Genomic DNA, 23693 nt, shown 5'->3' on the forward strand with positions numbered 1-23693 from the left:
ATTGAAATATGCTGTAAAACATGTTTAATGACCCCCACTTGACTGCCTTTTAAGGCAGAAAAAATAGTCTCACAATCCTATGTGAGAGAAAAAAAATCCTCCTCATCTCTGTGTGAAAGAAGTGACCCCGACTTTTAAAATAGTGACCCACAATTCTGGACTCATAAGATGATGCATTCTTTCCACATCTACCTTGTAAAATCATGCAAAATCTTACATAGAGTCATAGAGATGTACAGCTTGGAAACAGACCATTTAGTCCAATTCGTCCATGCTGACCAGTATCCTAAATTAATCTCGTCCCATTTGCCAGCACTTGGCCCATAGCCCTTGAAACCTTTTCTATTCATGAACGCATCCAGATGCCTTTAAAATGTTATAATCATACTAGCCTCCACCGCTTCCTCTGGCAGCTCATTCCATACATGCACATCTTACCTCTAGTTCTGGACTTCCCCAACCCAGGGAAAATTCCATGCCTATTTACCCTATCCATACCCCTCCTGATTTTATAAACCTCTATAAGGTTTCCCCCTCAGCCTCTGATGCTCCAGGGAAAACAACCCCAGCCTATTCAGCCTCTCCCTGTAGCTCAAACCCTCCAACCCTGGCAACATTCGATGTCCAGAAGTACTTGGAACAAACAGCAAAGGTAGTAGCTGTGCAGATTCACTGCTGTGCCAGACATATGTTCCGTTCAAGTCACCTGTCCATCTTCTAAACTCCAGTGGAAACAAGCTTAGAATATCAGTCTATCCCAATAAGTCAATCTACTCATTCCAGGTATTAAACTGGCAAACCTTCTCTGAACTGTCTGCAGTGCATTTACATTATTCGTTGTGGTTCTGTTCACTGAGCTGGGAATTTGTGTTGCAGACGTTTCGTCCCCTGTCTAGGTGACATCCTCAGTGCTTGGGAGCCTCCTGTGAAGCGCTTCTGTGATGTTTCCTCCGGCATTTATAATGGTTTGTACCTGCCGCTTCTGGTTGTCAGTTCCAGCTGTCTGCTGCAGTGGTCGGTATATTGGGTCCAGGTCGATGTGCTTATTGATTGAATCTGTGGATGAGTGCCATGCCTCTAGGAATTCCCTCTCTCTGAGAACAGCCAGGGAATTCCTGGAGACATGGCACTCATCCACAGATGCAATCAATAAGCATAATGACCTGGACCCAATATACCGACCACTGCAGTGGACAGCTGGAACTGACAACCGGAAGCGGCAGGTACAAATCACTATAAATGCCGGAGGAAACATCACAGAAGCGCTTCACAGGAGGCTCACAAGCACTGAGGATGTCACCTAGACAGGGGACGAAACGTCTGCAACACAAATTCCCAGCTCAGCGAACAGAACCACAATAACGAACACCCGAGCTACAAATCTTCTCCCAAACTTTGAATTTACATTAATCCTTAAATAAGCCCAAAACTGCACACAGTATTTGAGATATTGTCTCACAAATGTTATGTATAACTGAAGCATTGCATCTTGTAGGTTCAGTGCCTCTACTAACAAAGGACAGTGTCCCATTGACCTTTTTAATTGCATATTGTACCTACATACTGACGACTTGAGTCTCATGCATTCAAGCACCAAGATGCCTCTATTGTTCTCTGTTTAAGTAATATTCTGCTTTTTCATTTGAAAAACTTCACTTTTTCCCGTATTATGCTCTATTGGATAGATTGTATGAATGGCAAAAAACTTTATCAATATCCATTTGCAGCATCCTTACTGTTATTGATAATATACATCCCTATGTATCTTGGTGACATCTGAAAATTTAACTACCTTGCCTTTGTGCCTCTTTTCTCAGTCATTGATGTAAACTGTAAAAGATTGAGGATGCAGCACAAATACTTGTGGGACTCCACTTGTAAGATTCTGTCAATTAGACATAGACTCAATAATGCCTACTCTTTGTTTTCTCTGATACAGTCTTCACCCTTGTATATGTTAAACTTAAAAAAAAAATTCAGAGGTCTCTAACAAACCTTAAGGCCCCATTATTTACCTGGCTGCATTGCAAAACAATCTAAAGTAAGCAAATTAATCCATTAATGGTGTACAAAAAGCCCTTTCGGTGTTAGACCAGAACTCAAAAAATGTTTTAAAAGAAATGACCATGCCTACAGAAATACATTCATTTTAATTATTAACTTCATGCACACAGAACACCCACAGAATTCTAACTCCAAAGCCAGAAACCCAAACTTGCAATAAATGAAATTAGGGATATATATGTATATACCCCACTTTTGCAATATAATTTATTGTCTTCAATGCAATCAAATACTGGCATAACATCATTGTTTATTGTGTGTTTGCAAAGGATTTAATTCAACAACAAAAGATTGTCCTTCACTCTTGGAAGATTTCTTTCGGTCAAATTAGATTTAAATTGAAGCGTCAAAATTAAGTTTATGCTATATCTCCCAATGGAAGATATTAAAATTGAGATCATTCTGATGGGAGTGGTGAAATCATTTGTTGTTCCTTTAGTTCCATTTTCCAAGTTGGATTCTAAGTAACTTGTTCTTATGTTTTTTCACACTGTTATTCTTTTGTTTACTCCCCTTCTCATTCCAGTCATTGTGCCTCCATTGTTCATGCATGCAAGACCATTTTAGATCCCTAACTTATTAACTGGATCACTCCTCAAGCTCATCTGATTTTTATCTCTCTATCCCCTTTAATAAACTGAGCTTAGATTTGCTTCTCCCATCATGTTGCACTTCCTGTTCCTTTTATTATCTTTGCCTCTGCAACTCAGGATAATTTTCCATGTTGAAGGCGCTGCATAAATGCAAGATACTTTGTTATCAGCCTCCTTTTTGGTTCATCATGCAAGATACCAATTAATAATTTGAGAGGTTCTGCAGGAGCAAACCTCAATACTTCAATGTGTTGATTCTTCACATGCGGCAATCTCTGTTGTGTTGATGCTCTATCATCTTCAGAGGGAAAATACTGGTGATTTGTGATCCCTTGTTCTTTCTTGTGGTTTGCTTTAAAAGTGGATAGTAGTTGGAATAATGCATGCCATGGATAAGTCCTGAGAAAAGAGCGAATCACAAAACAAGGGTGGAAAAAAATTCAAATTTTCTACTTCTATTTGAATTTTGCAAACGTAAATTGTTCCAAAGTAAAATTGTTTCAGTAATAAATTTGTCAGACTTGTACTGCACTAAATAATAATCTGTAAGATCATATGCTTTATTACATGCAGTGATATGTTCAGTTTTCAAACTTTAAATTCTTGGACTAATAAAACAGTAGAGATTGAGAGACCTCTGGCCTTTTAGTACCTTTGATATCATTCTTGTGACCACCACCACCTTTACTGGTGTCCCAATTATCTTGATTCTGTTTATGCACTGCTTAGCTTTTCTCATGACTTGTTAGCTTCTAGCCACCGATGCACTCCTGTCCTTCTAGTTTTGATATTTGTTTCTGCTAGATGTATTCAAGTAACTCTGCTACTTGGGCTTCATTTCTTTATTTACTAAATACATTTCCTGACATTTTAGTTATGGTTTTATTCATAGTAGCAAATATCTGGGCAGAGTTTTAAGACCTTTGTTAGATTATATTCAGAAATTTGTTTCATATTTCTACCTCAAAGTTAATACTTGTACGTCCTCTAAGCAGATCACGCTACTCAGAACATTTAAGTTGTCAAGTTTCTCTATTGTAAATTGCCTTCCATCATCCAGCTGAGATTGTGCCATATGTCTGCTTCTGTCATTCCTTGTTTCCAGTGTAACCCTTCTTTTGAAGAAGGGTTATACTGCAACGTTGACTTCTCTCCCTCCAGATGCTGCCTGGCTTGCTGTGTTCTTTCAGCCTCTTGCTTGTCTATCTTGGATTCCAGCATCTGCAGTTTTTTTGTCTCCGTCATTCCTTTGCCTGCATAACCAGCACAGGTGCATATCAAAAATAAATGTCTCTAGGAATACAGAGAAGGGAACGTAAGTAGTGGTAGAAGGAAATCTGGCACAAGGTTACTCCACTATTTCTGTCCCGCACATGGCAGAACTCCATTAGCTGAGAATGCGGCGCAGCTAGGGGAATCCTAGCTAGTAGTTTAAAGTTGGGGAATGTTTCAACAAAAGCTGCTTTAAGAATAAAGGAATTCTAAAGAAGCAAAATGAGCTAGCAAGGTGGAGAGGTTCAAGAGAGGAATTCCAGTGTTTTGGAGTTTGGCATTTGAAGGTCCAGCCACCAGTGGTGGTAAAAATCGTGAGTCTTTGAGATAGGATTAGTTCAGACCGAATGCATCACTGGGACTATTTGAAATTATGAAGACAGGAAGAGGCAAGACCATGCAAGGATTTGAAAATAGGGATGAATATTCTCAAATCCAGATGTTTTATAACCAAGTACTAAAGGAACACAGCGATGACAGGAGAAAAGATTGTAGTGCAAGTTGCAACCTAACAATGACTTCTTGGATGGCCTCAGGTTTACACAGAGGCTGATCGACCAGGGGTGCATTGGAGGAGGCAAATGTTCACTGCATGTAAACATACAAGTTCAGGACTAGCAGAAGAGGGACTGTTGGAGATGTTCACAGAGGGATGGATATAGTAACAACAGATGATTGAATAATCTGGATCTCAACAACATTGCCATGGTCTCTTTGCACCTCAGTTATTTCATAAATGTCAACCATCTGATCATTCTTGAAACCTTTTTATTTACTGTTACTAAAATGTTTTTCAATGTTTTCAGGCAAATTGCTGAGGCGAGTGATGCAATTGTTAAGAACACAGCTATAGAATTTTTGAAATATTCATTGGGTCATCAAGTCATACACAATGGAAACAAATCTAGCTGAAGCTTGTTCTGCTTCTTCAATAACAAATAGAAGCTTCTGATCTGGAAACATTACCAATGATTTCAGTGAATACGCACAGACTGTAATTAGAAAACTGGTGACAAGAGTCAACCAGATGAAGTAAAGTTGGGGTGATGTGGGGAGAAAGCTTTTTTGCACAGCAAATCAGGGGAGTATGGAATGTACTGCCTGGAAATATGGTGGCAGCAGATTGAATTCAGATTAATTCATTAGTAATGGTGTGTGGGGATATGGGGAAAAGTCGGGAGATTGGTACTAGGTAGTAGAACCAGTTCAGGCTGAATAGTCTTATTCTGTGCTGTAACAATTCTGTGAAGTGAAAGCCTGAAATAGATCTTCAAATTCTATTTTTAATGTTAAGTATGAAGATGCAAGTGAAATTTAGAATTCAGCAGTCACTTAGTGTACACAAAGCAAAATAAACAGTACAATTCCTGTGTCACCTTAATGTGAGGATGGATTGTGGGTGAGTGCCTTAGATTAATTTATTCTGAAGTAGTCTATCCAGTAGCTAAAATTATATAGAGTCATACTGTATGGAAACAGACCCTTTGGTCCAACTAGTCCACACTGACCATGTTCACAAACTAAACTAGTCCCACCTGCCTGTGTATGGCCCATATTCCTCCAAAGCTTTTCTGTTTGTGAACTTACAACATTTTAAAAAGACATTTGTATAATTGTACCTGCAACTACCACTTCCTCTGGCAGTTCATTCTGCACACAAACCACTCTCTGTGTTAAAACATTGCTCCTCATGTCTTTTTAAATCTTTCTGCTCTCACCTTAGAAATATGCCCTCTAGTTTTGATCTCCCCTACACTAGGGAAAGACACATTTCATTCACCTTATCTCTGCCCCTCATGATTTTATAAACCTCAATAGGGTCACCCCTAAACCTCCTCTGCTGCAAGGAAAAAAGTCCCAGTTTTTCAAGTCTATTTTTATATCTCAAAACCGACCTTCAGATTGTTGTAAATGTTTACTGTCGAGACCAGAAAGTCTGATGTTACTGGTTAGCTGAATTTATTCTGTGTACAACTAACTTCTATATTCAAAGTTCTTGGAGAAAGAACATCCTGAGTTGTATAATGTGAAAGCCCCCCATTTTTCTTGAAACAGATATCACGGTAATGTTATAGGTGGTGTTTTTGATATTTTTGGTGGCAGTGTAACACTGGTCAGTGTTTGAAATGTTTATGTTGAGCAGTTGATTTTTGTGGGGCTCTTCTCACCAGAACTGGAGCCTCTGTTATCTCTGTTAGTGATGAATAGAGATCTCATTCTGTTTCAGACTTCTTGCTCACGTTCTGGTGATCTATCATTCAATATGCAGGTGATTTATCCAAACATAGAAATCAAATAGAAATGACTTTCTTTTCCAAGCATTGAGAAATTAACAAATCACTTATGTTGACCTTCTCTATGCTGCACACATCCTCATTTCATTTTTACCTTCTCTAACATATTCTAAAACATTTCTTATTCCTTTTGGTCCAGCCATCACCTGAGAATCTTTGTCAATGTATTTCACAATTACAGATTATCTAGGGCAGGTTTGGATGAGCTAACCCTGAACTTCAAAAGTGAAGGATAAACAAAAAAGTTGAGACCAAAATCCATATTATAGAGTTAAGCTGTCAATAATATTGCTCTGACAGTTAGTGAATTCTGGCATTTAGTCCTCCAAGAAAAGATGTCAGATCAAAATGCTGTGTTGTTGAAACATTTGAGTAAGTGTGAAAAGGACCATGCAGAACAAATGGTGAAACATTGGACCCTTAGTTCTATGAGATGGCAATTACCTCTGAATTATGCAGGTGTGATGAGTTCCATGTCTCCTCAAATAACTTGGTTTAATTTTTATTTGGTACTGTTTCTTCCTTGTCTTGTTGGGGTAGTTCAGTGTGACCGTACCTGTGTGGCGTACATTTAATTACTTATATCAGTGTATTTATTTTAATTGCTATGTCCCTAATGCATGTCCCTTTCTTGTCCCTATACCTGCATCAGTGTTCACTCTCACTCTCACTTCAGCTGTCATGCTCTCTCACCCTCCCTCCCTCCCTCCCTCCCTCTCAGCTGCCTCATCCCCCACAACCAGAGCTTACGAGCAGCAGTGGGGCATTCAGCCCAATGAGTTTGCTCCTTTGTTCAATGAGAACATAAAATGACTGTTAATATACAAATCCCCCTTTAATGTACATTCTAACATCTGTCCTAGCAGCTATAACCCTTTTGAAGATATTATCTAAGGAGCATATTTTCCAAGTGTTTTCCTTCACTTTGTTTGTTCACTTGCTCTTTTGAATGCACTGGTATATGATATGGTACATGTCCAAAACCCTGTCTGTGCTTGATAGGTAAACCAAGCTGGTGAATGTTAGTCACTTTTACTTTGTGAGCAGAGGTTAGGTGGCAGTATTCTGATGGAGCCATCCTATCCTGTCATGATCTTGTGCAAAATCTACAGAGACACATTTTCTGGTTGGACCACTGGGTAGAAACCAAGAGTGAAGACCCTTTCTGATTTCCAGTCCCAGAAGTTGTAAGACTATTTATAGCTCACCAGCTACTCCAAGCTAAATTTGATAAATTCTTCAAAGACTGAGGAGAGTCTTACATCTCCCTCATTGCTTGCTATATCATTTTGGTTTTGAAGTAAGCAGTAGCCCATTAAATTGTTGAGGTCTTTATTGAAGTCAGATAACCGGATTATCATGTCCTGTGAAAGAGTAGAGCTGGACTTGAAATGGATGCTTGTCAAGTACAGTCTTCTTTCCTTCCAAAAGGTTTTAGGAATGTGCTTGCACAAAAGATAAGTCAGTTTTGAAATGAAGACCACCTGTGGAAAATTAGTTGTAAATCACATTTGTTCTCTCTTTAGTAAAATAACATATTTAATGTCGTGCAGAATTTCTTGTCAAAAGCAGAGAATGTTGTACTGGTTGGAATTGAATTTACTGCATCAGAGTATTGGAAAGATTTACTGCAGATTTTTCTTCCAGATTTCTCTGACTGACGTCAAGCCAGTGGAGTCGACTGTTGAACTCAGGTATTGAACTATTTTTCATAATTAGTAGCTATTTAGGAAGACATTCTGCTAAAGCAACAGAAAACTCTTGAGTTTTTGAAACTCCCTTGGAATCTTGAATTGGATGTTTGTTCTATATGGCATAAATACAAATGATCCTTTAGCAATTGAGTGATGTCACATGAAATGCGGAAAACCAAAAAAAAGCACCTTAACTTTCTGTATAAACTACAAAAGAAAGGTAAAGACCTTTTATTTTAACTGAGGCATTCACATAGCGTTGTACAAGCATAAATGCTGCCCCCTCTACACTTCACTTCGGCTCTAATGAAGAGTCATCTAGACTTGAAACATTAGTTTTGTACAGTTTGTTTTGACATTTCATTAGTTTCATAAATCTTTGTGTGAAAATGAAAAACCCTTGTCCTTCAGAAACCATAACATTTTTAAACACTGTCTCAGATTTAGTTTTTATTTTTCCCCACCTGCTTGCTAAATGGGTGGGTTTGGCTTCAGTTTCTCAATACCGTGCCATGACGTGCCTTTTATAGGAGTTAGAGATTTGTAGTTAATTGTAGTTGCATTATGAGGCAACTAGATTCACTCTAAAAAGGATTTTACAGGACCTGCCGATAAGATGAATAAACTGCTTATTGTGCTGTTGAGCTGTGCTTTGTTGTTTGTGACCATTATGCTAACCTGATATATTTAAATAGAGTAGTTTAGTTAAACTGACAAGTGTATGCACAGTTGATCCAGACTAAACTTGGGGAGCACATGAAATTGTTGTTCTATCTCCAGTTGTTCTATCTCTAATTTTATATTCCCAATGCCACCATTATTAACAACGGGAAAAAATGTGTTCATTACCATCTCAGCAAATGAGCTTCCACTTGTGTTCCCAGAAGTTGTTTTTAAAGTTTCAGCCTTCCCCTGGCCTGGCTCTGAGGCAGGAACTGGGAAAATAATTTCCATAATATCCCTCCCTACTGCACATATACAGGGTCATTTCATTACTGTACTCCAGTTAAGTGCTCTTGTGTGCCAAGTTAATTCACAGTTATATAAGCTTCAAGTTGTTGAAGCCTTTAGGTCTGTTTGCTGTGCTTCCCTTCACTTGTCATAGCTGTTATAATTGTACTACAATAAATTTGGTATAACTCCAAAAGAATTAATGGTGAACGTTTAAGGTAAATTGAAATGGTGTACCACATCACCATTATGCTCACTGATCTCCTAAATGCTGAAAGTGAAGGCCCAACTCTGTCTAAGAACCTCCCAAAATCAAACTCTGCATTTTAAGCAATACGATTTGATTAAATCAGAAAATGTATAGGGGAAGTGCACCCTTAAACAATTTTTTCTGGAACTAATTTATTTTAGTAATAGATCTTCATTGCTCTGTCCCAAATAAGTTTTCCATCTCTGTGTTTTAACTTGTCACAGTCAGCCCACCCCATTGTTACACTTCATTTAGAATCTGCACCTGTGTCTGTACAGATGAAACCGTTGGAGAAAGTGTAATTCTTCATATAGTTTCTGTTCCTTCAAAAAAAAGTTTCAACTATTTATACAATTTTATCTTAAGCTCTCAGTTGCTATCAGAACTTCAGAAAGGTTACTTGCTGTGAAGGAGCTTATTCTTGCAAAGGTTTAAATTGCTGGGGTGATGTTTGAGGGTGAAGATTTTTGCCTTCTGTGATAGGGATTTTTGAAAGACTATTCTGAATGGTCTCCCTATGAAGCGTGATATCTGTGTTTGTTCCTGAAGCATAGAGCTTCCCTTACTCGCTGAGGCTGATAAATATCAAAATCCATAATTAAATGCAAAATTCTGCGTGTAATATTTTAAAGTAGCCTTTCAGTGTATACTGGGCACCTTTATAATAAAGATTAATGTGTAAAACCCAGTTCAGTCAAAATATTTGCATTATTATCAAGTATTTCTTCAAGGAAAGGAATAGGAAGAGAATTTCTAAGAATTTTTTTCAGTTAGGATTTATATTCAGGACTTCTTTTCAAATTTAAGGAACATCATCACCCTTCTAAAGTTGCTTCATTTTATATTTTTGGGTGTTCAGTACAAATTGAAGCAACTGCAGTAATATTGCAATTCTTTTTGTTATACATGTAAAATGCTATGAACAATTTCCTTTTGCATAATAATGAAATTCTGGTCTCCTGCTCTTGGAAGGATGTTGTGAAACTTGACAGGGTTCAGAAAAGATTTACAAGGATGTTGCCAGAGTTGGAGGATTTGAGCTATAGGGAGAGGCTGAATAGGCTGGGGCTGTTTTCTCTGGAGCGTCGGAGGCTGAGGGGTGACCTTATAGAGGTTTATAAAATCATGAGGGGCATGGATAGGATAAATAGGCAAAGTTTTTTCCGTGGGGTGGGGGAGTCCAGAACTAGAGGGCATAGGTTTAGGGTGAGAGGGGAAAGATATAAAGGAGATCTAAGGAGCAACTTTTTCAGGCAGAGGGTAGTAAGTGTATGGAATGAGCTGCCAGAGGAAGTGGTGGAGGCTGGTACAGTTACAGCATTTAAAAGGCATTTGGATCAGTATCTAATAGGAAGGGTTTGAAGGGATATGGGTCAAGTGCTGGCAAATGGGACTAGATTAGGTTAGGATATCTGGTCTGCACTGACGAGTTGGACTTAAGGGTCTGTTTCCATGCTGTACATCTCTCTGACTCTAATTGGTTTTACCCAACAGTGATAAAATCAGAAAAAAGTTGAGTAATTTTTAATTTTGTCCACATTGTTTGTTGTTTTCATGTGATTCTGGGTGTTTCCCATTGGTAATTTATACCAGCTGCATTGTTTTTGATTTATGATCCCTACCTCAGTGGTGTCTTAGAAATCTGAGTCATTCTGCTGTAAGAAATTTGTAGGTCGAGTGTGACACAAAGTGTGATCCACAGTTCTTTTGGGCTGAAATCTGCCAGATACCTTACAAGTGATTTCTTTTACAGAGCTGTTTATTTTCTGTGCAGACACAAATTAAGGCCCAAATGCAGCGTGTTAATGATTTACCTGATGCAAGTAACTAATCAAGTTTATTTGCCATGTTCTGAAATATTCCCAGCATGGATGATGAATTTAAATTATTCTATTATTACACCATTTGAATATCTAATAAGTTACCTTGTCTAGTCATACAATTGGCTAGCATGAAAATGGCAAAATAGATTTTGTTCCATGTTGAAATTCAATTTTAGTGACCACTGTGACACTTGCTACTGCCTATGGCCAGGTAAAGTTGTTGATGGATGCTACTCTGTCTCCAAACAGTGGCCAAAATAGGCTTCCATTCCAGGAAAGGGCAGACATCAAGAACAGGTTGACGTGTACAATGTGCCACAAAGATTTCAAGAGTTTACCTGCCCTTAATGGCCACATGAGGTCTCATGGTGGCCAGAGGACATCTCCCAAACAGTCAGTAAGTATGTGGAATGATATTAAAATTTGTAATGACTACAGAAATATATCCTATACTCATGGTGTTTAAGAAAACAGCTTGCTGCTTGCTAAACTGTATTTTCAATAAGATTAACTTAAACAAATTATTGGTAAAAAGGATAAGCAGACTGAAACATTCAGTCAAATATTTCATCTAAAATGAATCTTATCTCACACTTATTTAAATTTGGCTTCATTGCATTTATTTAACCTGCACTGGAGACTGTCATGATTGAATGGGATCCTGACTTTAGAAAATGTCCATAGACCCTAAGACTATCTGCAGAAATCGCTGGATGTCATCCAGGTCTCGGCAACCTAGCCTTTTTTATAATGAGATTTTGTAGTCTGAAGCGACGAGTTGGTTTTGGTTATGAATCTATGGCATTATTTCTAGGCATAAGCTGATAAATTTCTGGTGACTAGCTGTCAAATATGGAGTCATGCCCACAAGCCCTATGTCAGAAACATAGAATTTCTGGCCCTGCAGAAGTGTCCAGTTGTGAAATGAATTGGTAACCTAATGCTTTTCTGAAAGTCCTCATTTTTAGCAGAAATTTAAGGGCCTGGAGTGCAAAAACGAATGTTGTGTGAGACAGAACAGAATCCCTTAATAATATTCCTGAAACCTTGACTGAGTAGAGATGGAAACTACTTTGTGCAAGATTGAAGTCAGTTGTAAGCAAACAAGATTAAGAATGTAGACGTCATTATCATGTAAATTAAAATATTCAAAATAAAGCACTTAGACTTATTGGAGAACCGTATTGTCATTATTTATTGTAATTGTGTTTAATGACTTGTCAAGGAAAGATTTCTAACAAAAGAATCAGTCATATCATCAATCTTTAGGTGGAAGTTTAGATAAAATCAGTGGGTGTGAATCCTGTCAGTTCTGTAATTGACTGCAGATCATGTATATCTAATGGTGATTTATTATCATTGAAGTAATGTTTAGCTGCATTATGAAATATTAAAATGTGTAATCCTTTTCATAACACAGATCCAAGTGAAAGAACAGTGGTAATGGCTGATAATTTTGTCAGCTGTATTTTGTTGCTTGGTGCAAACTGGCCTTTACACAAAAGGACATTTGTGGAATTGACACAGGATTAAGATGGCAGTACTTAGTATCATTGTTCAGTAAAATGTTTGGAAATCCAAAACCAAACTTTTTCTCTAAGTTTCCACGTAAAAGCTACACTGGAGCCCACTGCTGTATTAAAAGAGGGTAGTTTTATACCAGTGTGCCCATCAGTGAATTGCAGATGGGGGAGAACGTGCTGCAAGCCATCTATTTACGCAGTCAGAATCTCTGCAAAATACAGCAACAAAACTACTGACCAATACTACGGCCAAGTAACAAAGGAGATGTCTCCAGCAAAATACAGCAGTATGTGGAAGATGGTTAATATCACACGTGTTACATGCATAAAATCATCCTCATCCCTTTCAGTAGCGCTGCCACCAGGGATGATTAATTACCTCTGAACGAATCTCTGTTCTGGTCATGACTTGTGGTGTCACGATGTGCAGTTGCTAATGTTGGACAGGTGATAACCCCAGTGATTTAAATCTCTCACATTTGGATCATTAGTTCTTGCTTTTACATTTGACGATGCAATCATAGACTTGCTCATTTATTTTGAGTGATTTCAAGCCGGTCTTAAAAAATGTGTAATTTTCTACATTTGTGCAGACCATTTTTCAATTTCAAGTGTATGAAAAGATCTTTGTGTTTTAAGTCTGAACAAAAGAAGTAGCTGGTTTTACCCCCACAGTTGCTACGTTACGGATCAGCAAGTGGTTTGAGATTTTTTTGATGAGGTAATAGAGGGTACTAATAGTTGATGTATAAATGGATTTCCAAAGGAAATTTGACTAAATGCCACATAATAATCTTGACAGAAAAAATGGATGTCCAAGGAATAAAAAGGACTGTTGTAGCGTGAATATGAATCTGCATTAGTGACAGAAAATGGAGCCATAGTTACCATTTTTTTCCCGGATTGGGAAAGGTATACAGTGACACTTCCCTGTAGTCAGCACTAAGGCCTTTGTTTTCATGTCAAGCATTAATGACTTATTGTTCAGTAGATAGGCATGATATTCTTTACGTGGAGGTGGGTACTGCAGATGCTGGAGATTAGAGTTAAGATTAGAGTGGTACTGGAAAAGCATAGCAGATCAGGCAGCATTCGAGGAGCACAAAAATCGATGTTTCGGGCAAAAGCCTACATCAGGAATGAGGCTAGGAGCCTTGGGGTGGAGAAATAAATGGGTGGGGCTGGGGAGAAGGTAGCTGAGAGTGCAATAGGTGGATGGAGGTGGGGGTAAAGGTGATTAGGTCAGAGAGGAAGGTGGAGCAGATAGATGGGAAGGAAGATTGACAGGTGGGACAGGTCATGAGGGTAGTGCTGAGCTGGAAGGTTGGAACTGGGGTAAGATGGGGGGAGGGGGAAATGAGGAAACTAGTGAAGTCCACATGATGCCATGGTGTTGAAGTGTTCTGAGGCGGAAGATGAGGCATTCTTCCTCCAAGGGTCAGATGGTGAGCGAGTGGCGATGGAGGAGGCCGAGGACCTGCATGTCCTTGGCTGAATGGGATGAGAAATTGAAAGGTTCGGTCACTGGGCGATGAGGATGATTGGTGCGGGTATCCTGGAGATGTTCTCTGACGCACTCTGCGAGAAGATTTTTTTAAACAATTGCTAATTAACAAAACTTAGAAATATAATACAATGGAAGAACAATAATGACAAATAAGGAGAGGAGGTAACTAGTGGAATGATGGAGTAATTAGCCATTGAAATTTGATGCAGAGCATTGGGAAATCAAATGTTTTTGTCGAAAGAGCCACGAGAGCAACTTCAATTAAAAGGTGTGCTTCTAAAGCAGGACCAAGAACGGGGAAATCTGGAGGTATATGTGCACAAATCATCAGTGAATCGGCAAGTCGAGAAAATGGTTAAAGTCTAGGCCTTCATACATGGCAATTGTAGAGTTCAAAAGCAGGGATGTTACAATAAAACTTTATAAAGTACTAATTGAGCCTCACCAGGAATATTGTTTAATTCTGAGCACTACGATTATGGAATAACGTAAAGGTTTCATAAAGAGGGTAAAAAAAATTTGAGAATGGTTCCAGGGATGAGGGATTTCAGATATGAAGTCAGAGGTATTGAAGAGGTTTGGTGAAGGTGTGCAAAAGCATGAAGGGTCTGTACAGCGTAGATAGTGACAAACTCTCCCTATTGGCAGAGTTTGAATCAGAGTGCAGATTTAAATTAGGAAAAGCAGCATGAATTTTGTTTTTTGCTTTACCAGCATGTGGTAATAAGGAAATACCTGAAAGGTTTGTGGAGGCAGCAATTAACATGACTTTCAAAATGGAATTGGGTAAACACCTTAAGGGAAAAAAAACTGCATGGTTGCCAGAAACTATCAGGGAATGTGACCAGCTAAATTGCTGATGCATCGAGCAACCAAGAGTCCAACTGATCAAATTGCCATTTACTTGCATAATCTTTTTTTGCAAAAAAAAACTTTGCTCTTTTAAGTTGTAAGAACTGAAAAATGGTCTTTTTCGTATATTTGTCAATTCTTACAATAAATTGAATTGAGACTGCTTAATTGATGTAGAATTTTGGACTTTGTTTTATTATTAGCTGAATTCAGCATTAGTGGGTACTTCATATTACTTTCCATTGAACTAACCAAATGAGTTATTTTTACTGAATAGTTTATTGTTGCAACTTAAGTATATTTAGGTGATTCATAGACTACGATAAGCTTTGCCTTTATTGCACATTAAAACACGATGCAGTCTTTACTGCTCAGTTGTCTGTTGTTTCATTATTCTGTCAGCTTTGCTAATTTTTAAAGTAGTAGAGATTCCTTTTGTGTCGGTTATATAATTGCCCCATGCTTGCCATCTTTTGGCATTTCATGATGATGATGTTTTGCGAACTTAGACAGCATTTACATCTTTTTGACAAAGCTCAACAGGATTGAGGAGCCCTGGCCTCCTTGATACTGCTCCTTCAACAGCCACGGTGCTCATAGAAATAATAGATATACTCCTGGTTGCTTCATGCAAAATTTAGAGATTTCTTGTGTAGTAAGTGGTGGGTAAGGTCTTCCATTCACAGCAAGACATTGGCAGGAGTTTGCTGGCAGTCATTCTGTTGGATGGAGAAGACGGTAAACAGGAGTTTGAAGTAGTGTTGGGTAAGAGGGCCAAAATCCTTTTGGAGAACTGCAGTAGGATCCAAGGGAACCCTTCATTGCATGCCAGAGTGAACTGGAATGTAAGCTACCAGGCCACTTTGAGTGTGGAAAAGCTGTAGTCCATTAAATTTCAGAACACCCGGTAGCCCATTAACATGGTATAATATTACTGGAGCAACCATCTTATGTTTGGTTGACATATTTGGATAATATATTTGCAGAGTCTTTGCTTGGTGAATACAGTTTGTTTAAACTTGATATTTTTTACTTAAAACATAGACTTTTTGAAAATTGAACTTATTTATCTGTAATTACATTGGATTACAATAAAATGCATATTGACCATTGAAACTAAGTAACCTCTACAGAAACTAAGCCAATCCTGCCAAGTAGCATCAAGCCTTTGACTTTGATATGTGTGTGTTGGACAGCATTTTGAAATTTAATTTTAAAGATTCACTTGATGTATAACAACACTTAGAAACAAGGGGTATTACTTTAGAAAGCTTCTAGATCCTGTCTGACCTATCTCAGGTGTGTTGCTTTGCTTAGACCCCTCTGTAACTGAGGCTGAAAGCCTTTGGTTGTCTGTACAGGATGAAGGAGAGAAGCAGCCTAAAGAGGTGGATAACCTCATGCCCATCATCATGCCTGTCTCTGTGCCTGTAAAGCTTCAGCCTGCTGAGCCCAGCAAGCAGGCCACCACTGCCAAGGACAAGCCTGCCAACTCTGTGTCAGATGATGAAATGCCAGTCCTCATGAAGATGACTGATTCTCCACCACACGCTCCCACAGTGGCCCAACCCTGCTCATCCTCTGTGAGTGCTGCCATTCTTGCAACTAACCCTGCCAATGGTGTTTTGTTTGAAACCCTTTGCTTTCCGGTGGGAAACAAGCATGGCTTTTGCTGCATGGTTTCAATTAGGACCAGACTGTTGGTAAAATGCTAACTGAAGTTATTAGTTGAGGTGGGTTACAAGCCTGGGCTATATTCATTAATTGTGCAATTTGTGATTCATAGATAATTGATCTTTGAATAAAAGTGAGTTGGTTTTCAGTTTTTAAATAGTTTACTATTGATATAAAACACATAAAAGTCCTGCATGCAAACATGTACAGGATTGTTAATTATTTAGTATTATAAACCAGATTCCCCTGGGATGCAAAGGGATTCTTGTCTGTATTAAATTTTGTTGTGTTTTTGTTTGCTTTTATCTGCCTTGCTATCGCCCTGTGACTTTGAAAAAAGAAACTCCTGTAGTCCCGTATTTCAACTCATTAGCAACTCGCTGAAAGGAATCTCATCTGTCCAGTGTTTTTTCAGTGAGGTTACGGTCAGCTGAAGAATCTACTTCACTTCCAATGACAATAAAAAATAGATTGTAATCTTGATCAGTGTCACTGCCAGGCATTCTGTAGCACTCTTAAGCAATATTTGCTAAAAGAGATAGTAATTGTAGCACACATTTCAACGAATCTGAGAAGGATGTTTTAAAAATACATTTATTGCTCTGTTGTACTTTGTGTCATTTCTGTTCATTAAATACTTTGCTAATTGTCAGTTTCTTAATCTGTGCTTTTTTTATTGAAACCAAAGGTAATCTTTGGGTCAGTAGTGCAAAATCCAGTATAACCACTTATTTTAAAAATTCAGATACCTTCTTTGACCTTGAGAAATGAAGTTTGCAACCATGCAACTTTGCTCTATGACAGTGCTGCCATTTCTTCTTTCTGTTTTTTGTTGCGCCTAATAATGATATAATGTGGTTTCATAGTTAAGATTTTGCCAAATGAAGAGTTCTTCAACCAGGACTTCAGGCAGATCCTGTGATTATTATTGGTAACCATCTGCTCTGGTTAAGTTGTCTCACGTCAGTTTGTTCAGAAATAGACCCACTCTAAAGTCAAATTTTGACTGCAGACGAAACAACAATTCTTGCCTACAAAGAGCGTTACAGGTGGACAAGTTATATTTCTCTATGATGGTGTAGATTTGGATAGTAGCTCTCTGATGGACGGCTGTTGCAACCAAGTATTGCCCTCACCATTTTAAATGCTTTTTCCTTACCATTCTTGCAAATTCCTTGTACAGAAATGCAATTTGTGCACCAGCTACCTTGCACACCACACCCAAGTGACCATTTGTAAATGCAAGAGGCACTGTAGTAAAGGGTTGCCAGGTTATCTGGCCATGGAAAGTCATCACAACTGAGCTCAGATCTGCCTTTTGCTTACTGTGTATACATATGTTTTCCTGAGAAGGGTCATTAGATTGGATTACAATGCTTCCCTTTTTTCCCCTTCTATTCCATTCAGCGTAAACCGGGAATGCTGTCTGCTGTCATCCCAGCCTTTATGCATCAATTTCACACTTGTTGATTCATTTCTCCACAAAGCCAGGGAAATGCACATACTGTAGCTACAAAAGCTTAACATTTCCTATCTTAGGCAGAAGTGGGTACTGCAGATGCTGGAGATTAGAGTCAAGATTAGAGTGGTGCTGGAAAAGCATAGCAGGTCAGGCAGCATCTGAGGAGCAGGAAAATTGACGTTTCAAAGCGAGTTGAAAGAGCCCCGGAGATGTTCTCTGAAGCACTTCTCATGACCTGTCCCACCTGTCTATCTTCCTTCCCACCTAATTGGAATGAAAGAGGAGATGACAAGTGCCAGTAATCTTCTTTGGTATCCCTTTTAACAATTATTGCAGATTGTTTTAGAAACAAAATAGAATGAGCTTGAAGAAGCGCACACTTTGATTAGCAATGATATTGGATAAGAGGGAGAATCCACAAAGGCTAGTATCAGAGGGATGGAGTGGTCGAGATAGGTTATTTTACAGTAGAGGTTCTAGTGCAGTGGAGGTGGAGATGGGCAGCTGTGCAGAAGGAGAAGTAGATTGGTTGGTAACATGATTGAATGAGATGCCATGCTGCAGATGCCCATCCAGCCTGGGAAGGTGGCCTCGTGGGGAATGAAATGATGTCAATGATAAAGGAATGGAGTTTGCTGCAAGAGCTGTAGATGATGGTTTGCTGATATTGAACACAGAAATACAAGAAGATTGTGAGAAGAACCTTTTCAGACACTGGAGCAGTTTTCATGTCTTTGACAAATTATCTTCATAGAAAATTGTTTTATTGTTCTGGGAGGAAATATTATTGGCGCAATGAGAAAAATACACAATATGTAATTCCAAGTTTGGTCAAAGGATGATGAAATCACAAATATCGATACACACATAAAGGTCATTACTGGGAAGCCCATTGAAGAGAAAGGTTATGACTTTTAACTGAGAATATGACTTGCAAAAGAGCCTGAACAAAATGTGGAGTGAAAGAAAGTTGATTTGCATTGTCTTATGGAGAAGATTTATGATGTAAGTCATTCATTGAACTGTGTAGAACTTGTTAACACAGTACTTACTTAAACTGTAAGAAAAACCTAGGGAACTGTAGGCTAGGAACTGTAGACCCATGAGCATAATGTCAGTGGTGAAAGTTGTTGGAGGGTATTGTGAGAGACAGGATCTACATGCATTTGAAAAAGCAAGAACTGATGAGGGATAGCTAGTGTGGCTATATGCGTGAAGAAACATGTCTCTCAATTTTGCTTGAGTTCTTTGAAGATGTGACAGAAAAGTAGAATTTGGCTATATGGACTTCAGCAAGGCCTTTGTCAAGGTTTTGTATGGTAGACTGGTTCGTAAGGTTAGCTCACATGGAATCCAGGGAGAGCTAGCCAATTGGGTTCAAAATTGGCAACACAGGAGTTAGAGGGTTGTTCAAACTAAAGACCTGTGACCAGATGCTGGAGATTAGAGTCAAGATTAGAGTGGTGCTGGAAAAGCACAGCAGGTCAGGCAGCATCCAAGGAGCAGGAAAATCGATGATCCTCTCGGATCGATGGTGGGTCCACTGTTGTTCATTACTTATATCAATGATTTGTATGAGAATATTGGAGACATATTTGTAAATTGCAAATGACACCAAGATTGGTAGTACAGTGAAGTGAAGAAGGTTATCTAAGAGTACAACAAGATATTAAGCAACTGGGCCAGTAATGGCAGATGGAGTTTAATTCTGATAAATGCGAGGTAATATATTTTGGTATGACAAACCAGTGCAGGACTGACACAGTCAGTGTTGGACCCTGGGGAGTGTTACTAAACAGAGAAACCTAGGGGTGCAGGTCATAGTTGCTTGAAATTAGCGACACAGGTAGACAGGGTGGTGAAGAAGGTGTTTGGCATTAATGCCTTCATTGGTCAGATCACTGAATACAAGAGTTGGGATGTTATGTTACAGCAGTACAATATCCTCGTAGAGTCACATTTGGAGTACTACCTAAAATCCTCATCACCCATCTACAGGAAGAAAGTTATTAAACTGGAAAGGATGCAAAAAAGATTTACAAGGATGCTACCAAGACTGGACAGTTTGAGTTATCAGGCAAGGCTGGGATTTTTTTTGCCTGGAGCAATGGAGGCTGAGGGGTGACATTGTAGAGGTTTGTAAAATCATGAGAGGCATAGATAAGGTGAATAGCCAAGGTTTTTTCCGAGGGTAAGGGTGTCCGTAACTGGAGGGCATTCATTAAAGGTGAGTGAGAGGGGAAAGATTTAAAATGGACCTGAAGGGCAACATTTTGTACACAGCGGGTGGTGTGTATATGGAGCCAACTACCAGAGGAAGTGATAGAGGCATGTATAATTATAACATTTAAAAGAAATTTGGATGAGTACATGGATAGGAAAGGGGGATAAGGGACAAACAGAGGCAAATAGGACTAGTTCAGTTTAGGAAACCTGGTTAGTATAGGTGAGTTGGGCCAACGGGTCTGTTTCTGTGCTGTATGCCTCTTTCACTATTAAATGTTATGACTAGAACAGCTTAGTAAGTTAACTTAGATGATTATGGGTGAAAATCTCAGAATAGAATGGGGGGACAAAAGGCAGTGCTGGGAAACCTGAAGTGAATGGTCTGAGTGGGGTTGAATTATCAACTGAAAAACAAATGAAGGCTTGTGAGGAAAAATTAAAAGCTAAAATTATATAATTAGGCTTGGAAGAGCTTTTATTGAAGAGTACAGTCCCTGACCCTGCCAGAGATTGTGGAAATGTCCAAAGTAATTACAAATGCTTTTCTAAAATGCGTACTAAAAGAATTTCGAAGGTGCAGTGGACGGGTTGGACCGAAGAGTCTGTTTCCATGCTGTACATCTCTATGACTGTATAAGATGGCCTGGAAACTGGCATGCAAAAAACCCATAACATCAGTCATTGATTAATCTCACTGTAAGGAAGTGAACTTCCTCCTTGGACCACCTTGGTTTGATGGCTCATGACTGTTCTACATGTTTTTTATTCAGATTAAAATGGTCCATTGTTCACAAGATTTACTTGTAATGAAACAGCTATGTTTTAAAGTAATTAAAATAGAAATTGCTGGTAGAACTCAGCAGGTTGGCAGCATCTATGGAAAGCAGAGTGAACCTTTTGTTTAAACATCATGGTGACTCTACATCTGGTCATTCTGAAGAGTTACTGGAATCGAAATATTACCTCTGCTTTCTCCCCACAGAAGTTGCTAAACCTGCTATGTACCACCAGCAATTTCAGTTTTTGTTTTCAGTGCCCAACATATGCAGTTCTTCATGTTATACTTCAAAACACTTTGGGAGCTGCTCCTGCTTAGTCTGTAAAATACTATTATTACTTACTCGAACACAAAAAAAGTCACCTTGATTTCCTCTCCACCTGTATGAAATGGTTAGCACTGCTGCCTCACAGAACCAGGGACCTGGGGCAACTGATGGTGTTTTTGTGGATTTCCTCTCGATCCTCTGATTTCCTCCCCCAGTCAAATGTTCAGGTTAGCTGGATTTCCTGTAGCATCCAAGGGACCTGCAGGCTATATAGATTAGCCATAGTAAATGAGAGATTACTTCTCTCTCAACCTTAAAGACACGCAAAATTTTAAACATTGCTTCTTTATTTCCATCCTCTCTAGAATTTGTAGTTGCCCAACAACTCTCAGTAGCCTTTCAGACAGCCAGGCACACACCTGTGTACTGTGGCAGCTATTGTTATTTTATATCCATCTAGTAGCAGGTATTCTTTGGAGTAAACTGGCTCTTCTAGAATTGAATTTGGAGGCAATGCTAATGCCGTTTGAAACTCACATTGCTTCTCTGTGTATGTCATCAACCAGCAATGAGCCAAATCGCTAGTTGAGTCTTCACATTCACAATCCTTAGTTCATGGTTTTACTGAGATATAAGGGAAAATAAATTTATTTCCAAAAATCCTCAAGTTAGTAACTCTGCCATACCCTTACCCCTTTGAAATCAGTGGAGGATTATGCTGTAATGCTAATGCCAGCTGTTTGACTTGCTTTCGAAGGAGTGCTGTAATATTGCTTCTTCTGTATGCTTAAAAATATACGTTTACTCCCACTAACAAGGCTTTCAGAGGGAAAGTGTGTGCATGTTGATCTGTTTCTGTTTCAATTTTTGTTTCCTCTACTGATGCATGAGCAGGGTACAGAGTTAGATGTGCTGTTCTTCCTTTAATATGCTTATTTTTAAATTTGTAATTGTACCTTTGGATGATTGGTGCTCCTTGTTTTCACAGTGATTCTGTTTTTCTCTTGACCATTTTTTTTCCTACATTTAATCTTATGTACTTACTGAGTCCATCTTTAATGTTGGAGATGAGGGGGAAGTCCTTGCTTGGAAAGGGAACATAGCCTTTATGCAAAAAGGAATCAGAACAACATCTTCTGATTTGAAACAAAAGGTGGAAATTCCTGGAGAAACTCAGCGGTGTGGCAGTGACTGTGGTGGGAAAGCAGAGTTAATGTTTTGAGTCCAGTTGTCAGATTACCAGGGATCTGCTAACTGGACTCAACTATTAACTTTGCTTTCCAGCCATAGATGCTACCAGACCTGCTGGCTTTCTCCAGCAATTTCTGTTTTTGTTTCACATCTTCAGCTGATTATTCAATTAATATTACATTTTCCATGCATTATTTATTCTCAATCTTTGTTTAAAAAAAAACAATAAAATTCAAACTATAAACTTCTTAGGAATCTATCCGAAAGTGTCAACCCAGTGGTTCACAGTCAGAAGATAGCTACAGAACTCAGCGAGACAAAAAGAAGTATCGGCATCGACCAGAGCCCCTCTACATTCCTCCACCTTCTGTCAACCTCTCTGCTTCATATCAAGGCGCTACGCTGTACCAAAGTCAGCTCCGTTCACCAAGAATCATGGGAGATCACCTGCTGGACAGGACACACGAGCTCCCACCCTACACACCACCCCCGATGTTAAGTCCAGTGAGACAAGGCTCTGGCCTTTTCAGCAGTGTCATTTCATCTTCGTACATTGGCACTTACACTGCATTGCCGCTCACCCCTTCGACACCACGCATCCTGCTTGGCCGTACCAGTGAGTATTTTATGTTTAACTTTGCTGTATAGGTACTGATTTTTTTTCATTGAGAAGATTCAATCTTGAATTTGGTTTGATTCAAATTTCAGGGAGTTGTTTCAACATCGTTATACTTGGGTTTTTTTTTTAGTTGGTCATATTCTCCAAGCCAAGCAGTTTAACAAATTCTGCTAGGTTGCAGTTTAAGAAAGGTTTGAACACAATGTTAAATGACTTTCGTCAGACTTGTTTACATTGTTTTTTGTTGATTATGGCTAAGTGCTTGAGCTTGAGTTCATACTTTTTTTGCTGGATGAATTTAATTAGGTACACGTTATGTTTCTAGCTGGTAAAGGTCTCCTGTTTAATGTACAACGAAATGGTTTCAATGTTTGTTCTTGGCTGCTGTATGATGGATTTTGGGAACCCATGTATGTAGTAGACTTTTAAATGTTCTGTGCCAACTAACATTTCCTGAATAACATTGTAATTGCATTATACATTCTAATTTCAGATCATATGTTGCTGAGGAAGTTACTTATAATTTGGTATTCTGACAGTCTTTAAAACTGGTATATCCGTACTTAGCTTTGATAGTCAAGTGACTTAGGTAAAATTAGAAACTATTGTGTAGGCACAAGAATTTATCAAAACTAGTAATGACATTTTGTCT

The 23693-nt window shown here is 38.8% G+C and overlaps 1 protein-coding gene across 7 annotated transcripts in view; it reads left to right on the forward strand.

Moving 5' to 3' along the window:
* Positions 1 to 23693, forward strand: part of LOC122552789 (transcriptional-regulating factor 1) — a 236190-nt gene that overhangs the window by 152647 nt on the left and 59850 nt on the right. For 6 of the 7 annotated variants that reach the window (XM_043695722.2, XM_043695728.2, XM_043695727.2 and 3 more), the window contains 4 exons: positions 7871 to 7917; positions 11191 to 11338; positions 16185 to 16406; positions 22675 to 23038. In XM_043695722.2, the coding sequence (XP_043551657.2) occupies positions 7871 to 7917; positions 11191 to 11338; positions 16185 to 16406; positions 22675 to 23038 (781 nt within the window). The remainder of the gene's footprint in view (positions 1 to 7870; positions 7918 to 11190; positions 11339 to 16184; positions 16407 to 22674; positions 23039 to 23693) is intronic. The other variant, XM_043695729.2, reaches the window with a different exon arrangement.

This window comes from Chiloscyllium plagiosum, unplaced genomic scaffold (genome assembly GCF_037043375.1).
Source record: "Chiloscyllium plagiosum isolate Xiang-an unplaced genomic scaffold, Cpla_swu_hap1 HiC_scaffold_10, whole genome shotgun sequence".
NCBI lineage: Eukaryota > Metazoa > Chordata > Chondrichthyes > Orectolobiformes > Hemiscylliidae > Chiloscyllium > Chiloscyllium plagiosum.